At 39.0% G+C, this 16,373-nt stretch overlaps 1 protein-coding gene across 1 annotated transcript; it reads right to left on the bottom strand.

Moving 5' to 3' along the window:
* Positions 1–4,079: 4,079 nt before the first annotated feature.
* On the bottom strand, positions 4,080–16,345 carry VPS37A (VPS37A subunit of ESCRT-I; the record flags this gene model as incomplete). The annotated part of the gene is made up of 12 exons (XM_083835032.1): positions 4,080–4,798; positions 5,018–5,098; positions 5,806–5,949; positions 6,551–6,619; positions 6,705–6,763; positions 6,858–6,985; positions 9,199–9,269; positions 10,264–10,483; positions 11,403–11,503; positions 12,387–12,501; positions 12,961–13,035; positions 16,212–16,345. 11 exons carry the CDS (start codon positions 16,343–16,345, stop codon positions 5,018–5,020), a joined length of 1,197 nt encoding a protein of 398 aa, XP_083691158.1. The 3' UTR covers positions 4,080–4,798.
* Between the last annotated feature and the right edge of the window lie 28 nt (positions 16,346–16,373).

The following is a 16,373-nucleotide window of genomic DNA, read 5'->3' as shown; positions in this document are numbered from 1 at the left end:
AACACAAGCTTACATAGCATAAAAAGTGTTTGATGACAGAAATCAGTCACAATTAAAATCCAGCAATAACAAAGAGGTAATCTTTGCAATGAAGATAAGGATTTTATCACAAGCTAACTTGATGCTTAACCAAGGACATTGCCCTGATCTGCACACAGAATCCTCAAGTTTATCACTATCTTAGCCAAGGCAATGGGACAATTTTCCAGCTGAAGCTCGAGCACAGCTTTCACATTGGCTGGTCACTGTTCCATGCTATAGTACAGAGATAGGTAAACACTACAGTGACTGAAAAACAGTGACAGGTAAGTTTGACAATTTCTCTGTGAAGGGAGGAACATGTGGTACAGAAAGTAAGTTGCAAGTAGGTCAATTTATACAGTATTAAGACTAATGAAATATCTGCCAAAGTTCTAGGGCCAGGAGCACAGCAAAGCTGGAATTCAGAGACACCAGAAACATTGCCAGAGAATGGGGAGATGGGAAGGAATATTAAAATAAGCATTCAACTTTATTTACATGATTTAAATTGCCAGTAAAACACAAGGAGACAGAAAATCAAATTATTTTACATCTTAAAATTCAGTGGTCTCCTAATATAGATCGTTCTGTAAAAGAAGCTAATGAAACTTTACTGGTTCACTAGAATCAGTAAGTGAATTCAGTCAAGGACCTGTTTTTACGTCTACTGGTTGTCAAGCTTATTCAGATTAATTTATTGTTTCCGATGATTAAATAATGTAGTCATTTTCTTACTTTGTTAAAGTATTCCCTTATTACTGGTGTTGTACGTAGCAATAAGCTACAAAGAACAATGTTAAAGTTGATATCTATAGCTGTCTGACCAAACTACAGCATTTACAAAAGCAGTAGCCAGAGCTGCAATGTGGGTTTTCAAAACCTATTTCAGTGAAGATGGCTCTAGTAATTACTGCTGTTGAAAGGGTTAAGCTGTAAAAACTCAAATCACTACATACAAAGAATGAAAGTTTGTCTTTGAGTAGCTTACTGCACCAGTTTCCAACACAATTCTGTATCCACCCAACTCCTGAAATACACAGCTCTACCCATAATTTAAGACAATTACCAGTTTTGTTAAAAATCCCAAAGCCTTTATTTGTATGTTTAACACACTACAGTATTTATTATTCAGAATAATGTACACAATAAGGCTATAATAACTGACTTTAACTCTCTTGCCAGTGTTTTAATTCAGCTTTACCTGAATGTCTCTAAGAGAGATTATTCCTAGTCTTCAGAGGGAGTAGTAAGAACTTAGATAGAAACAAGACTAAAAGATTTCTGTATTTGGTCAAAGTCCAAAGTGGCAAAACTGCAAGAGTATGTATAAAGTAAATACAGCAATTACAGTAGATTAGGTACTACTCAGATCTAACTTTCTAGTCTTTTGCTTGTACTGGTGGTTAGCATAGCTGTATGTATCTGACAATCTGTCTTTCAGAAAAGTTAGCATGTCAAATATACCGTGAAATCTAAGAAAAACTTCTATAATCCCCAGCAGAACGTACCATTAACAGCAGTTAAAATGAAACCTACTTGATTTCAGACATATTTTAAAGTTTCTCTGGTCTGCAATATCATCAGTTATAATTGCTATATAAAGAATTCACTTCTGGATTTAAGTAGTCTCTTGACTCAGGGAAGAACAAGAGGCCTAAATTCAGCTTAATAACCACCGTTTTGCAATGAGATGAGGTATTTAAAGATGCAAAATCAGACTCAATTAGCAGTTACAATACAGAATGTGCCCTTGAACCCACCCCAAACTACTGCAATACCAACGACAAATTGCCTCCTTACTTTTGTATTTCTTACTCGTTTCACTTTTCCATTTGGCATAACACCTCAGTACGAGCTTTACACAATGCAAGGTCCTTCAGAAACCAGTCACTATAAGTAGCCTACTACTTCAGGCTGCTTAAAAGCTCACTTGACACATTTCAAAAGACTTTTAGGATATGCATCTAACAGCAGCTTCCATCCTCTAAACAATTCCCTATGAAGTGTAGAAGCTGGATTTACAACTACACTTCACATTTCTGTAAAATATAATAAAGAATATGCTTAACGGTGAATAACTAGCAAGCTAGAAGCCAGCTAACTCTGACAATATTTAACACTGTTCTACCCTGTCTTCTGGTGACAGTATGAAGGTTACATATAAGAAAAATGTTTGCATTGGCACAAATAATGTTGGACTTAAAAAAACAAAGCAACAACAACAGAAAAAACAACAGCAGGTTGGTTTATCTTTTCAGGGTCATAAGGATGCCATTCCTGCATATTTCACAGGACACCTGTAATTCGCCAAGTACACTGTTACTGGATTCAGGGAGTTCTGTGCTCCTTTGGATGGGTTTGTGCCCACTAAAAAAAACAACAGGGGAAAAATCTCCTTAGAAATAGGAACAGATATGAGAGAGAAAATAAAAAGGGAGATGAGAGAGGTCTTTCAACGTTGATACCCCTGAAAAAGAAACACTGTACTAAGAACTTGCACGGAAGACTGACATACCATCAGAACCTTTGCTACCATCAGGATGCTACGAAGACCTACATTTGTAAGTTTGATCTCTTGGAAAACAGGACTAACCAAAGAGGAAAAGCTGAAATGCTGTGAACTTGTTCTAGTTTTGGAAGCAAATTATCTGAAAGTGACCTGGCTGGAGAGTTCAGTCACAGCAGAAGAGCACCGTAATATACCACGTAACGTTGGACAGGAGGTGGAAAATGAAGACAGAAGCCTGTCATTTCATAGCAACATAAAATGTGTAAGGAAAATAGTCCAACTGAGGAAGAGCACTAGACGTTGGCTCATCTGTCCCTTTCTCTTCTTACAAGGACTGGGGAAAAATAAAACAAAAAACCAACAGCCCTGGATAGAATTGCATGACCAGTCTTTAAGCTTCCTTAGCTAGATACTCAAAGATTCAAAGCAACTTGGTCACTCAACACAGAAGTAGATGGGGTTTGCCAAGAAGGTAACACTGATGACTTAAGTCTAACTTCTCTAGAGATGCAGAAATCACACTACTCAGAGACCTGTTTCCAAAACCTCTTAGAAACCATTTCAATATCATTTTAAAGTAGGGCTTTAGTTAGCAAACTAGCAGAAGTGCTCTATCAATAAAAAAAGTATTATGCACACTCAGTGGAAATGTTTTTGGTGTGTATTTTTTTTTTTGGAAAATATTCTGTACATTATTGCTTAACTGGTGGCACTTATAAACTACTTATTTTTTCAGGCACCTAAGTATCTTTTTTGATTTGGACAATAGTTGTATTTACCTAGGGACATCCAATCTCAGCATTTGGCCCAGCTTTTCAAAAGAAAAAAACTCAAACACTAGCAATTATTATACTTGCCCTGAATGGCAGCAGCTTAAGACAAGCAACAAAACTGTGAAGTACAAGAGGGCTGAGATTAAAGCCCCATTTGAAGATTCACTAGGCTGCGGTACAGACCTTAGCCTGTCTTGGCTAAGAAGGTTATCTCCAAACTGTTTTCTGACAAGAAAGGAGCAGGCTTTCTGACAGATTACTTAATCAGTTCTTTACCTTATTCCTCTTCCAGAACTGTAGTTACTTCTGTTCTTCTGGAACTTGACTGTCCCCATGAAAACCTAATTCACTGACAAAATTAAGAAAAAGAATTTGTCTTTTTGCAAGACCAAGAGAGAACATACATGTATGTACTTAGGGGTTGTATTTTTCTCCTATTACAATACTGCATTTGGTCCTACCCACTCTCACAGAATACACCCCATCCTACAAAAGATCCTCACCTGAGTCAAGATTGAGTGGTGAAAGGGCAGAATTAAGGCTCAGTTCCAGGTTTTATCACTGGCCTTAACATAAAACACAATACAACCCTAGCCAAATCATTGTTCCTTTAACATAGAGAGTAACTGTTACTTCACAAAGAACTTCAGCATTAGTTTTTTGTAAAGAGCTTTTGAGTTCCTCACACAATGAACACATTCGTGCCTAACACACAAGCTAGAAGATAACCTGATTTTTATCTTCCTGTAAGTAAAAACAAATATCAAAATGAAATATTTAGATGAAAGTTGCGTTTAATTACAGTGCCAGGTACCAAGCCACTCCTGACATCAAGTGCATTGCTGCTACTGAGCAACATAAATCTACACAGAGCTCATTTATTCCATTTTGATTCCAACATATTTTGTTCCAACACATCCTTTGCTTCATCTGAATCTACTTATCCAAAACACAGTACAGGCTATAATTAGTTTTGTGTTATTACCTAAAAGTAAAAAAAAATATTCTTAAACATTTTGGCTTCAAGAAAAGACAGCTTGTGAATTTACTGACAGTCTCAAATATGAGCTTCTTCAGTTTCCAAAGCCCTATCACCATTTATCTCAAACTTCCACAGCCAAACCTGTTTAAATTTCAAAATACAAAAGATATGAATTATGTTTTTATAAAAATGTAAAAAGCTAGTCAAAATTACATGTTCAGATATTTAATCTTTGAAGAATGGGGTATAGCAGCAGGAACTTAAATATAATAAGAACTATCAACAATAAATACAAGAAATTAGTGCAAAGATTGCAATAGAAGGATTCTTGAGTACCATGAGAATATAAAGAGACATTCTAATTTGTACAAAAACAGTCCCAACTCCGTATACAATCTCTTCTATAAATACAACCACATAAGATGAAATGCTTATTCGCAAATAATAGTTATTAAAAAGTGTGCTTTATTGGGTTTTTCACTCTTCTGTTGGCAGGTGTAGTCTGCAGGAAGCCTGTAAAGACAAATTTCCATAATTAGATATTTTGCATTTAAAACCATTTCTGGAGGAGTTGATGAACAATAGGTGGAGCACATACTTGATTCCCAAACAAAGCATTATTAGAACACTAAACATTGCAACAAATCCATTTGCTGTTAGCAATTCAGAAGTGTGGGTAACAACGTGGTAGATTAAAAGAAGTTCACCACAAATATTAAAACAGCAGTTTACCTATAGCGGAGCATGAAATTGGCTGTGCATTGCTATTGCCTGTTGAAGTTTTTCTTCTTTGGCTCGTCTACAGTGGCAGAGCTAGAAAATAAGACATAGGAAGAGTGAATTCTGAAAGAAATTTGTACAACACATACTGTAGTTTCTCTTCAATGATTTAGCTACTTCTCAGGCTCTTTAAGAAAGGAAAGACCCATGAACATTCCCTCCAAACTTCAGGCTGAACAACTGTGTATTGATAACATCACTCCATCCACAATGTGAAAGGTTTCCTCTTTTATGAAATGCCTTTAGCAGGTAACTTTAAAGAAAGGTACGCTACACGGTAAGTTGTGCTTGTCACAGCATGAGCAAGAACAGTTGGTTTTGAACCTGCTGCTTATTTGCTGATAACCATCGACAGATTAATTAGTATAAGAAGTTTAATAAATTGAGCGTTAGGGATGTTTAATATAACACATCATGCTATATTGACTTCCCGAATTTAAAATAGCCTATGTGGCTGTGTTTCCTGGATCTGTAAAGGATACAGAGAAAGTGGCACAAAAATACCTGCAACAGCACGGTAAGGGTCTAATGGAAGAAATCTTTTCATTCCTGCCTCAAATATATGTGCATTCAGAATGCAGACTGCATTTTAAATAGACTGAAGACACAGTGACATTTTTGTTTTGTTGGAGCTTGCTAAAGCACTGTTCTAAATCAAAGGACTGCTCAAACCTCTGCCTTAAATTTAATCACTATGCGCTGTGTATCTCTCAGATTACAATTACTTGTATTTTATATACCGTTCTCTTTTCCATGAAACTACTAAGAAAGTCATCTATTTCTGTTTTGCCTTCCAAGAAGTCCTCTGCAATAGTGTCAGATTCCTCTTCAGCTTCATGAGCGGCTACTTTAAGTTTGGCTTGCAGAGCACTTGGACTGCAACTCTAAAAAAACAAAAACTCTTAATATTAAATTGTCCATCAAAATCCACATTTCCAAGAACAAGAAAAATGACTATATAAATATGGGATATGTGAACAGAGCATTACTATTACATAAAAGCCTTATTAATCTAGAAGGGATTCAGTGCAAGAAGTGAGTTTGACAGCATATGTAACATGTTGCCCAAAGTAAGCATACCAAGTGAAACACAGAATTTAAAGTTCCACAGCAACAGTTTTAGTCATTTTTACCAGGTACAGGTTTACAAGATCATGACGTTAAATGGGTACTATTAATTAAACAAGCCTTCTTTAAAAATGACTTTATTCTTAGAACTCCTTGCCCCAGGATTGTACTTCAGAACAGCACTACAAGTTCATCATATGCCTTCTTCCAACTTTGCTTCTACTATACTGTAAGAAAAATAGCAGTGCAGTTGCACTATTTTGCTCTCAAAATGGTTGCTATTTCATCCTGAACGTGAATCTTACTATTTCATGTAAAATTGGAATTTAACCAGAATATTCTTTATGAGTAAAGATACAAATAAAACTTGACTTTACTAAAGTATTCTTAAAGGATAATACGATATAGAGATTATACCTCACTAAGTTCATGCTGTCTTTGCATCTTTTTTTCAAAGGCTGCTTTCATCTGTGTGAGTTGCTCATACTGAAAGGAAGAAAAAGAATGTTTTCTCCCCGAAAAAACAAAACATTACAACTAATTTCTGAAAAAGACTATACTATTCACTTACTTTATCCAGCACTATCTGTCTTTTTGCTTCTAGACTAGGCTCCAGCAACAAGTTTTTTTCTGTAAAATAAAGTCACTATTATTAATTATTATTATTTTAAAGGATTCGGTTCTCAGAACACAGCCACAGACGCTAGTTATCTTGACATCTTACTTGCCAGCTCTTCAATGCTTTTCACTAGCTCATCTTTATCAGTAATGACTTGCTTCAGTTGTGGCAGATTCACAAACTGTTCCAGTAACACTTCCTCTTGCTCATTCATATTGGTCAGCTGTGATATACTGTATTCAAACAAAAAGAAAGCACATTTAAAATTAACAATAATACGAACGTTTAAGACATTCACATGGAACTAACTTTACAGATGCAGGACGCTTGGTCACAGCTTTTTACCCTTTCTCCTGGATTGTGTATCTACAGTAGCGCACTTAAAGAGCCAAAAGTATCTCTCATTTCAAGCCTTGCTTCAAAGTGGTTTTTAATGCTACTGTGGAGGGTTGACCTTGGCTGGTTGCCAGACAAAAACCCAAGTGCTCCCTTCACGTCCCTCTTCAACAGGACATGGGGAGAAAATAAGAAGGAAAAGCACATGGATTGAGATAGAGGCAGGGAGATCACCTACAAGTTACTGTCAAAACACACTCAACATAGAAAAAAATATTTTACTTTAATGCTGAGTTGGGTTGTGAGAAACAAACAAACACCTTTCTCTCCATCTTGCCCCTTTTTCCCCCAGACTCAATTTCACTACTTCATTCCCAACTCTCCCACCTCCCCTTTCCCCAAGCAGCAAGGGAGAAATGGGGGTCTACTGGGAAATGTAGACAGACAAAAAGTCAGTCTACAACACTGTCTCAGCAGCTCCTTCCTCCTCAAACTTTTCCTCTGCTCCAGTGTGCGTACGCTCTGTGGGCTGCAGTTCCTGGCATGAGAGCCTGCTCTACTGTGGGCTCTCCACAGCTGCAGTGTCCAGGCAGTACCCATCAGCTCCAGCATGGGGTCCTTCATGGGCTGCAGTGTGGATATCTGTTCTGATGTGGTCCTCTGCAGGGACTGCAGGGAATTACCTGCTCCACTGTGATTTCTTCCAAAACATCCATGGGCTGCAGCGGAATATCTGCTTTGGTGCCTGGAACACCTCCTCTCCCTTCTTTACTGACTTTGGTGTTCATGGGAATGGCACATTTTCTTTCCCCCGATGCTTTTTGTTTTCTTAGATAAGTTTTCAAAGAGGTGCCCCAAGCTTTGCTGATCAGGTCAGCTGTCCTGCAGTGGGTCTGTAACTGTGCCAGGCACAGAGGCACACCTTGGCTCATTCTCACAGGGACCATCTGTGCAGCCCCCATCTACCAAAGCCTTGCCACCTGTACTCAGTACAGCTACTCAGCACAGCTGCATTATCATCTATGACTTAAATACACTCATATTGCCAACAAATTCTAACACCCCAACTACCTTTTGAAGGGTCAGACTTTTAGTCTGGTCTTCCTGGAAGGAAAAAGACTGGATAACAGCATTTTATTTCTGTAAACAAACACCCCCCCGAACACGTTCCAACGCACAAACTTTCTGCCACATATTAGGGATGCCACTAGAACTTATAGCTGACTTAGCTAAATTCAACACAGACCCGTAGGAAAGCATCCAGGGAAATAAACAAACAAAAAACACACAAGTCCTTCTTGAGAGAGGTCTTTTCCATTTTGAAAGGACAGCTTTTTCAACCAATAAACTACGATAACAGCAAAAAGATGTGAGACCAGAAAGGGAATGAACTGATTTCCTAAAGCTCTTTCAGAATTAATAACTAGTTAGTAATCTATTCAAACCCACATAACTGATCAAGAAGGCTGTTTCACTAGATCTTAGCAAGTTGATGGGAACAATGATACAATTTCTGGATCATGACAAGATATATTTTGATGAAAACATTTGCATTAGATGTGTATGAAGTATTCAGATAAGGAGATGACTCACCCTGGGACAGCTGGCAATCTACCACCTGGATTTATCTAACCCAATCCTGCAACATGTGCTGAGCTGCTCACAAAGTAGTCCACTGTTTACCTTCTGCTACAGTCCAGCAATTTAAAAGAATGTAACTTGAGAACCAGTCTCAAATCCAGTTCCCTGTCCTTTTTCTTCCTTTCAGGAGTAAGCTCTTGAAATTCCCTTCTACTGTATTAACGGCAGTTAAGTTGCTGTTGAGGCCCCAGAAGACAGCAGCATACTAGTAGCTAGAAAAAGTGTAAGCAAAGACTTTTTCCTGGTGTCGAATCCTGAAGTATTGTTCCCACTGAGAAAAACCCTAAACAAGAAGCAAATCTGAATACAAAGCTAGCTTACTTTCTCACTGTACAGTTTTGATAACTGGTAGTTATTCTATTAATCATTTCTACAAAAACCTTTCAGTGATATATACAGAATTATGACCAAAATCACACACAGCAGTAACTGTGGACTAGGGAAAGTTTATTACCTTCTGAAAATTTACCTTAGTTCTGAAAGTTCTGGAAATGTATCAGGAATATCAGGCATCTTGTAAGTAAATCCATTTTGGCCAACCTAAATGGAAGTTTAGAAATGTTTAGTAGTTTTAAAAAAAAAAGAACAATTTCTTAGTAGGTAAACTGATTAATCCAAAACTGGAGATAAATATTTGCCAGTAACAAGTAGGAAAAGCAATAAGCAGCTGTAAGCACTGTCTCCCAACAGAAAAAGTCTCAGCTCAACCATGACAACAAAAATACTCAGGGATGTTTGACGTGGCATATCATAGAATTATCTTCCTCCAAATTTGGCTCTTTTGTCTTGCTAAGTCCTCCATTTCCCAATAGACAAATGACCCAGGAAACACGGAGGAGGTGTAGAACTCAGAGAACAAAGAAAAGAAATTGACATTCTGATCTTTTGCACGTCTTTCCAGCCCACCCCTCATAAAAAAGTTGCTAGAAAAGAAAAAAAAAGTCTTCATAGCAAGTAGAAATTTTAATTTACAAAACCAGAAAAGTATCCGCCAAGAAAAGCTTGTTTCTAAAGACAAGGTTTTATCCACATGATGAGAGAAAGACTAAACATTTACATGTGAAGCTTTTCCAAGACACTCAAAAAATATTCCTCCCGTGGTTTAGAGCAGTGTGCAAATACAGACACACAAGATCCATGAAGAGAAGCTATCTGAAGCAGGACAATGAGAAATAACTGCCTGACACTGCACATTGTTCTCACCAGATAGCTTTTGGGCACGAAATTCTGTATAGAAAAGCACCTCACTTTTTGTGGCTGGATAAACAGCCACAGCTGCAGGGGAAGAGTGCAGCTCAAAAGTATATTCAAAGATATTTATGATAACTGTATTTTCACCAAAACTCAGACAAACTTGTCTGGCTTCAGGTTTGTTCTAAACAACCTTTTTGTCACAGCCAGAATAATAGTTTCATTCTCCTAGCACCTGCAAAGCAGTTCTGCACAGTCCTTTGATTTTTGTGGCACTGCCACGTGTGCCTTCTAGGGAACTTGCACCCAGAGTAACTTAAGCAGCAAACCTCAATACACAGACCTGAAGCACCACTTCTGCTGTTGGAACAGGTAATGGCAGGTCAGTAATCAAGCCGTAAGAGGGAGCAGCAGGCTTATCTGTTGTGTAGCTCGAAGAAACTGATTCAGAAATAGGCACAGCTGCCATTGTTCTGTTTGTTTCTTGAGGCGGGTATGGAGGAAGAAATGGAAACCCCTGAGGAGCAGCATATGGAGGCATTCCAGCTGGTTTGCTGTAAAGGCTAAAAACAACAGAAAACGTGACCATCAGCAAGCAACCTCTTACAGCATTTTTCTTATCATTTCAATTATAATTGCTAGACCGCATACAGACACAACACTGAATTTTTAAAAGACCATAAACTTTGCATTTTCTGTTCTCATTTACTTCTAACATTAGAAAGCCTATTTTATGTATTATAGTGCAAGACAGATACACAACTTTATTAAGCTATATCCTTAAAGAGCACCCAAATACACACATGCGCACGCGCATACTTCTCAAAAACTTAGGAGAATGTAAATTTAAGTTCTTTATATCTTAAAGTCCTGCAAAATGCATCCGTATCATTCATTAATTCTTGTTTATGATATAGTATTTAACAGCTTCAGCAACATATCCATAATTACTTTTAAATAACATGAATTGTTTGTTAAACTCACAATTGCAGCTGCATCTAAACTGAGGATCACTGTCAGCCAAAAGAAGCACGGCTGTACAGACAAGACTGTAGTGTCTCAGGCTGCTTTTGCATATTTAGTATGATTATTTAAAGCTATAGTTACCGATGTGCAACAGAAAACTACTTCCAAGCCTGGGAAATTATGAACAGAATACAAAGAAACACACCTGCTCAGATCACGATCTACAGCAAATTCAAAATTTCATTTATTTGTAAATACTCGGCCATTTTCAGGAACATAGAAGCATTTAAAGTGTCATATATAAATCCAATGAAATCTAGTGCTTTTAAAAAACATAACGCCATCAAACATGCAATTGTGTGTATGCAAGGCATATATGTCACCCAACAAATCCACTACGTTATTCCTGCTCCTGTCCTCCTAATACTTGGTTGGATCCTTTTTTTTTTTTTTTTTTAAGAAAAAGTTAACATACATGGTTACATGTACACCGATCACCATGTTACAGATACTTACTAAGGAAATGATGATGGGCTAGGAGCCAGAACTGGAGGACTCTTCCAAAACTCATCCAGTACGCTTTGAACAATTTTTCCAAGATCTGAGTGCATTGTAAACTGGTATTAAAAACAAACAAAAACGAATTTTAAGCTACATGCAGAAGAAAAATCATGCCTGGAATTCTGCAGTTCCAACATACACTGAACACGGTCATTTATTACATGTGGCAGCGTGCTAGGTGATTTCAGGGATATATTGCCTAATGTAAACTACTTATGTAAGATCTCCAAATTCTTTAAGTGACAAAGCCACATAGAATTGAACAGAAACTAAAAGGTTTTTTTTATGCATATTCCATTATCAATGGAGAAACGATTAAGTTCAACATTTCTAATGAAAAACAAAAACTTAAGTACCCAGTTACATTTGAAAAAAATCAAATCTATAAATTAAGATTTAAATTTGAGACCAAAAGCATCATTAATTGTATCATTCATAAAAAGTCACTCAAAAAAAAAACAAAAACCAACAACCTGCTCCCCAGCCCCCATCCTTGTTGGCAGAGGGGAGGAAAAAAAAAGAACAGCATACGAAAATCCTGCATATTAGAGCAAAACCTTGGCATTTTTCTAACAGGATTAGGGTAGAAAGCACAAGGTTACAAAACAGTCCAAAACCATCTTTCTCCTTTATTTGGAATACACCGTAGAGAAACAAGAACTGTGCTATTGGCATTAATGAGAAAAGCGATAGGAACTTTCTAAGCTATAATAACTTAGTTTTAGCTATATGTAACACTGAACTCAGTAATAGTAGTAACAGAATGAATAGTAGTATACTGAACAGTACTGAATTTATGTTTTCAGACTTAGGACACTTAAGAAGGATTAGAATCAGCCCTAGCCTTTTTTTTATTCAGAGATACTGTCAATAATCTAGCATGACATAGTAAAATTGCTATTAGCAGTAGATATATGTGGAGCTACAGATTATACATACGTTATTTATTAACGGACCAGTCACATAAACTCCCTGCTTGTCCATTAAATGATGTCTCACAGGTGGGAAAACACTGATGACGGGTTTTTCCTGAGGAAACTGAGGTGGAAGCAAGCTGCAAATAGAAAAGTAACCATTACTACATTAAAAGCACCCCCTCAAGTAAATTCATAGGAAATGTTACAGCAAAGCACTTTCAAGTTACAGTCCAGAAGTTTCACTGGGATAAGAGTTAATACCAGGAGTTAACAGCAGATTCATCAGCTACTGTTTGTTTTCACCTGCTGGGGACACAAAGACATCTGAAATTCTCAGTTTTCTGTTACTCACCTTCAACTAAAAACATGCAGATATCTTGGGAATTGAGCACAGCAAAATATAATTATGCTTTGAGCTTAGCACCTGCCTCTTGTACAGAGCTAGTTTCACTTGGATTACTAAAACTACTAGTGCAAATCGGGGTTATGGTTCCTGAAATCAGTTACGAGATGCAACCCACTTATGTTCTATACTATAGTTTGTGAGAACAACTTTAATTTTCAAGACGTGCACAGAGGCATCTCGCTCTACTTACATGTTAATATTAATTGTCAAGTTGTTTACAGTGAAGGGCAGCCGATATTCCACATCTTTCTGAATTTCTGCAATGCTGTCAAAGAAGAAATTGTTAGCATCCAATCCGTGGTCAATATAACTGCCTTAGTACCTACAGCCGAAAAAAAGGCAGGACCTCAGACCTTTTTATTTAGCTTAGTTTTGAAAAGCCTTCTAACAATAAAATTAAAAACACTGGAATAAGTTAATATGCTTCAGAATGCAATATTGGAATATGAAGATTAAAGCAAAAAAATAGCAGGTGCAACCTTTAAACCTCAACATTATCACAAGCAATGCAAGTACAGGCAGAGACATTGTGCTACCTACTGATCTGTCAGCACTCCCAACTTATCTTCCTCTTCGTACTGGCTTAATATATCAATCACATCAGTGCTTTCTTAACAATTACATCTTTTCCCATGAAACATTTACTTTGCCAATGCTTTTGTAACTGGTTCACAACCAGATATTGCTCCACTACGCTGCTTACTAGTCAGTGTTTAAAGCATACACAACACTGGGCTCACTTTCTTAATAGATGAATTTACTCTTTAATAGTATTTCTGTCTGCATACACCAAGTTCTATGCACTTATGCGGATATTTTAAGGAAGTTTTATCTGCAGAAGAGCTACTTGCCAAAAACTGGAAGGCCCTAATCCAGGGACAACCAAGAGCCAGACCAGACCCCCTGAAACCACCAAATGAAGCAACACACGCCTTATGAAATCTTACGAGACTCGATTCAAACATACTCCTCATAAGGGACTAGTTACTGAGAAAAATCGCTAAAAGCAGCTGCGTTAATAGGAAGTTGATTTCAACATTCAGGGCACACTCTGATTTGCATGCATAGCAGGAATGTTTTGAAAGATGGCATCCCAAAGAATGTGGAGGAGGAGGAGGAGTAGAAGCTCAGAAGAATAATTTCCAGACAACGTAAACACACTTAGGCTGAGATCAGGAAAGAAAGGGCAGAAAATCAGCTTCATCTTGTAATGTCCCAATCAAAATACACTTGAAAAGCAGACTGGTTCCTCTTCCACATATTTTTCCTGCCTGCACCTGGTTACTATACTCTTCTCCCTCACCCCTCTACAGCTCCCTTGTGAGGGGAGAAAAGAGCTAGAATTGGTAATTCTGGCACCTGGGTGTTTCCAGAAAGCCTCTTTGCACCCACCTTCCGAAACAGCCCTCCATCAGAGTTTAGGGCTCTACTACAACACCCGCGCACAGCAACCATCATCAATTCGTTCTTAACCGAAGAATTCTCCCTGGAATCGCTCATGCGTGTTCCTGCACTACAAGGATCTGTCACGCTCTTAAAAGCCAGCTACAAAATCATTCTGAGCAGGGTGTATAATCACTTTCTCCTCACCTGGGCGACCCATAGGAACTGGGGAGGGAGAAGAGAAGCGGGAGAGAGAATACAAGAAACCCAGGATCTCACTGAGCCATCCAAACTCTTGCAACCTCCTTTGAGCAAACCCTTGGAACAACAAAGTTAGTTGTCCCTCCCCCAGGTGGGAATGGGTACAATGGAAAAACGGCACGTTCTTAACTTCGGCTAAGACAAAAGCAAATACAAGAAAAGTATTTTTTAAATGCAAAAACAGCCACCACCACCAAAACAACTTGATTTCGAGCTCCTAACGTATGAGGGATCTTTAATGAAATTAAAGCTACTTTAACGAAATTAAGATCACACGTACCAGGGCTTTTACTACCTGAGACAAACAAAAAAAAAGTTACCTAACTTAGGGAAACTATACCATGCTAAGAATTTTATTTCCAGCATTTCAGTTGGGTTACACTAAAATGAATAACAAAATATACATGTGAGACAAAAACACTAGAGCGACATTTTCTCCATCATTCCTTAGGAAACAAACGCTTTGTAAGGCTTAACGAATGAATATGCCTACAGACCTCTGCTGCTGTGGACTGCTTAAGCAAGCACAGCAGTGCCACCCCCAAAAAACCCTCTGCACTTTTGAAATCTCGCACAAATACACAGACCTTTTCAAAAAAATACACCTTGAGGCACCGTTCTCCAGATTTATTAGGTAAAATGTCTCACTTTAAAAACTGTATGCTTTGCCAAAACATGCTCCTTCACTTGTCTTTGTTTTGCTTTTTACACCTCTCCTGAAGAGGGATTAGACAAGCAAGTTTACATTGCTCCAAAGCCACAGCTGAGCAGCCATCCCTGTACACACTTCAACAGGGGCCTGATCAACAGGTAACAAACCAGCCCAGCAAGCTGACCTTGACAAAAAACAATCACCTTTTTGGAGGATTTAACTCTGGATGAGCTCATCGCCCTGGTACAGTGAAACAGGTAGGAATAAAGGGCTAAGTAAGGCTGGCCCAACATAAATGTCTAGTTAGGTAAGCTGCTGCGTGGCTTCAGAAAGAGCTTCTTAGAGAAGCGATCTATTTTTCAAAAATATTTGTGAAACCGGCTCTGAACGGATTTAAGTTTAGGCAAGCAATAATAATAAGCAATATTGACATAGCTATGCTTCCTGTACGATGATGCAAAATATCAGGACAGTGAGCTGTCTGCAACTATCAAACCTGCAGGTGAAAGCATTTCTTTCTAGTGAATAAAGAGCTTCTTTATGTCTTTTCTCTTTACGGATGGTTTTTGGAGGCATCCATCATTCCACTCCAATGGAATTAAGTCCTCGGAAGCTTGGTGAGTGCTTACAGGCTTGCTCAAAACATAACTGGGAAGAGATGAAGCGTGGATCTTGTTTTAAAAGAAAATGAATACTGATAAAAGATTAAAAAGTTAGGCAAAATTGATCAGCATAGAGCTAGCTGAGGTTCCTCAAGAGAAAGGAGGGTTTCGTTGTAAGAAGTGTGGCTGTTGACTGGGGGGAAAAAAACAACATCTGGTACCTGTGGGGAGCAGGTAAACAAAACAAGTTCCTAAAAAATAACCAACAATTAACGCTGTACACCAACAACGCAGCTTATAGAGCCAGTGGGGCTGCCACAGCATGGCTTGGGTTGGGAGGGACCTTAAAGACCACCTGGTCCCAGCCCCCTGCCCTGGGCAGGGTCACCCCTCCCCCAGCCCAGGCGGCCCCCAGCCCCCCCCAGCCTGGCCCCGGGCACCTCCAGGGACGGGGCACCCACAGCTCCTCCGGGCAGCCCGTGCCGGCGCCTCACCGCCCCTTCCCCACCCCCCCGAAGCCCAGGCCCGCCGGGCCCCACTCACGCGGCGTGCGCAGCGCGCAGGGCCTCGATCTGCCGCTGCTTCTGCTGCTGGAGGCCGGTGCGGGCGGGCAGCGCCGCGGGGCCCCCGGAGGCGGCGCCGCCGCCGCCCTTGGCGAGGGGGAACAGCCAGTTCATGGCGGCCGCCGCCACCGCCGCCGCGGCC

Source organism: Anser anser (assembly GCF_964211835.1).
Source record: "Anser anser genome assembly, chromosome: 4".
In the NCBI taxonomy this organism is placed as follows: domain Eukaryota; kingdom Metazoa; phylum Chordata; class Aves; order Anseriformes; family Anatidae; genus Anser; species Anser anser.
Note: the sequence above shows the minus strand (reverse complement) of the source record. Positions and strands in the feature narration are given on the sequence as shown.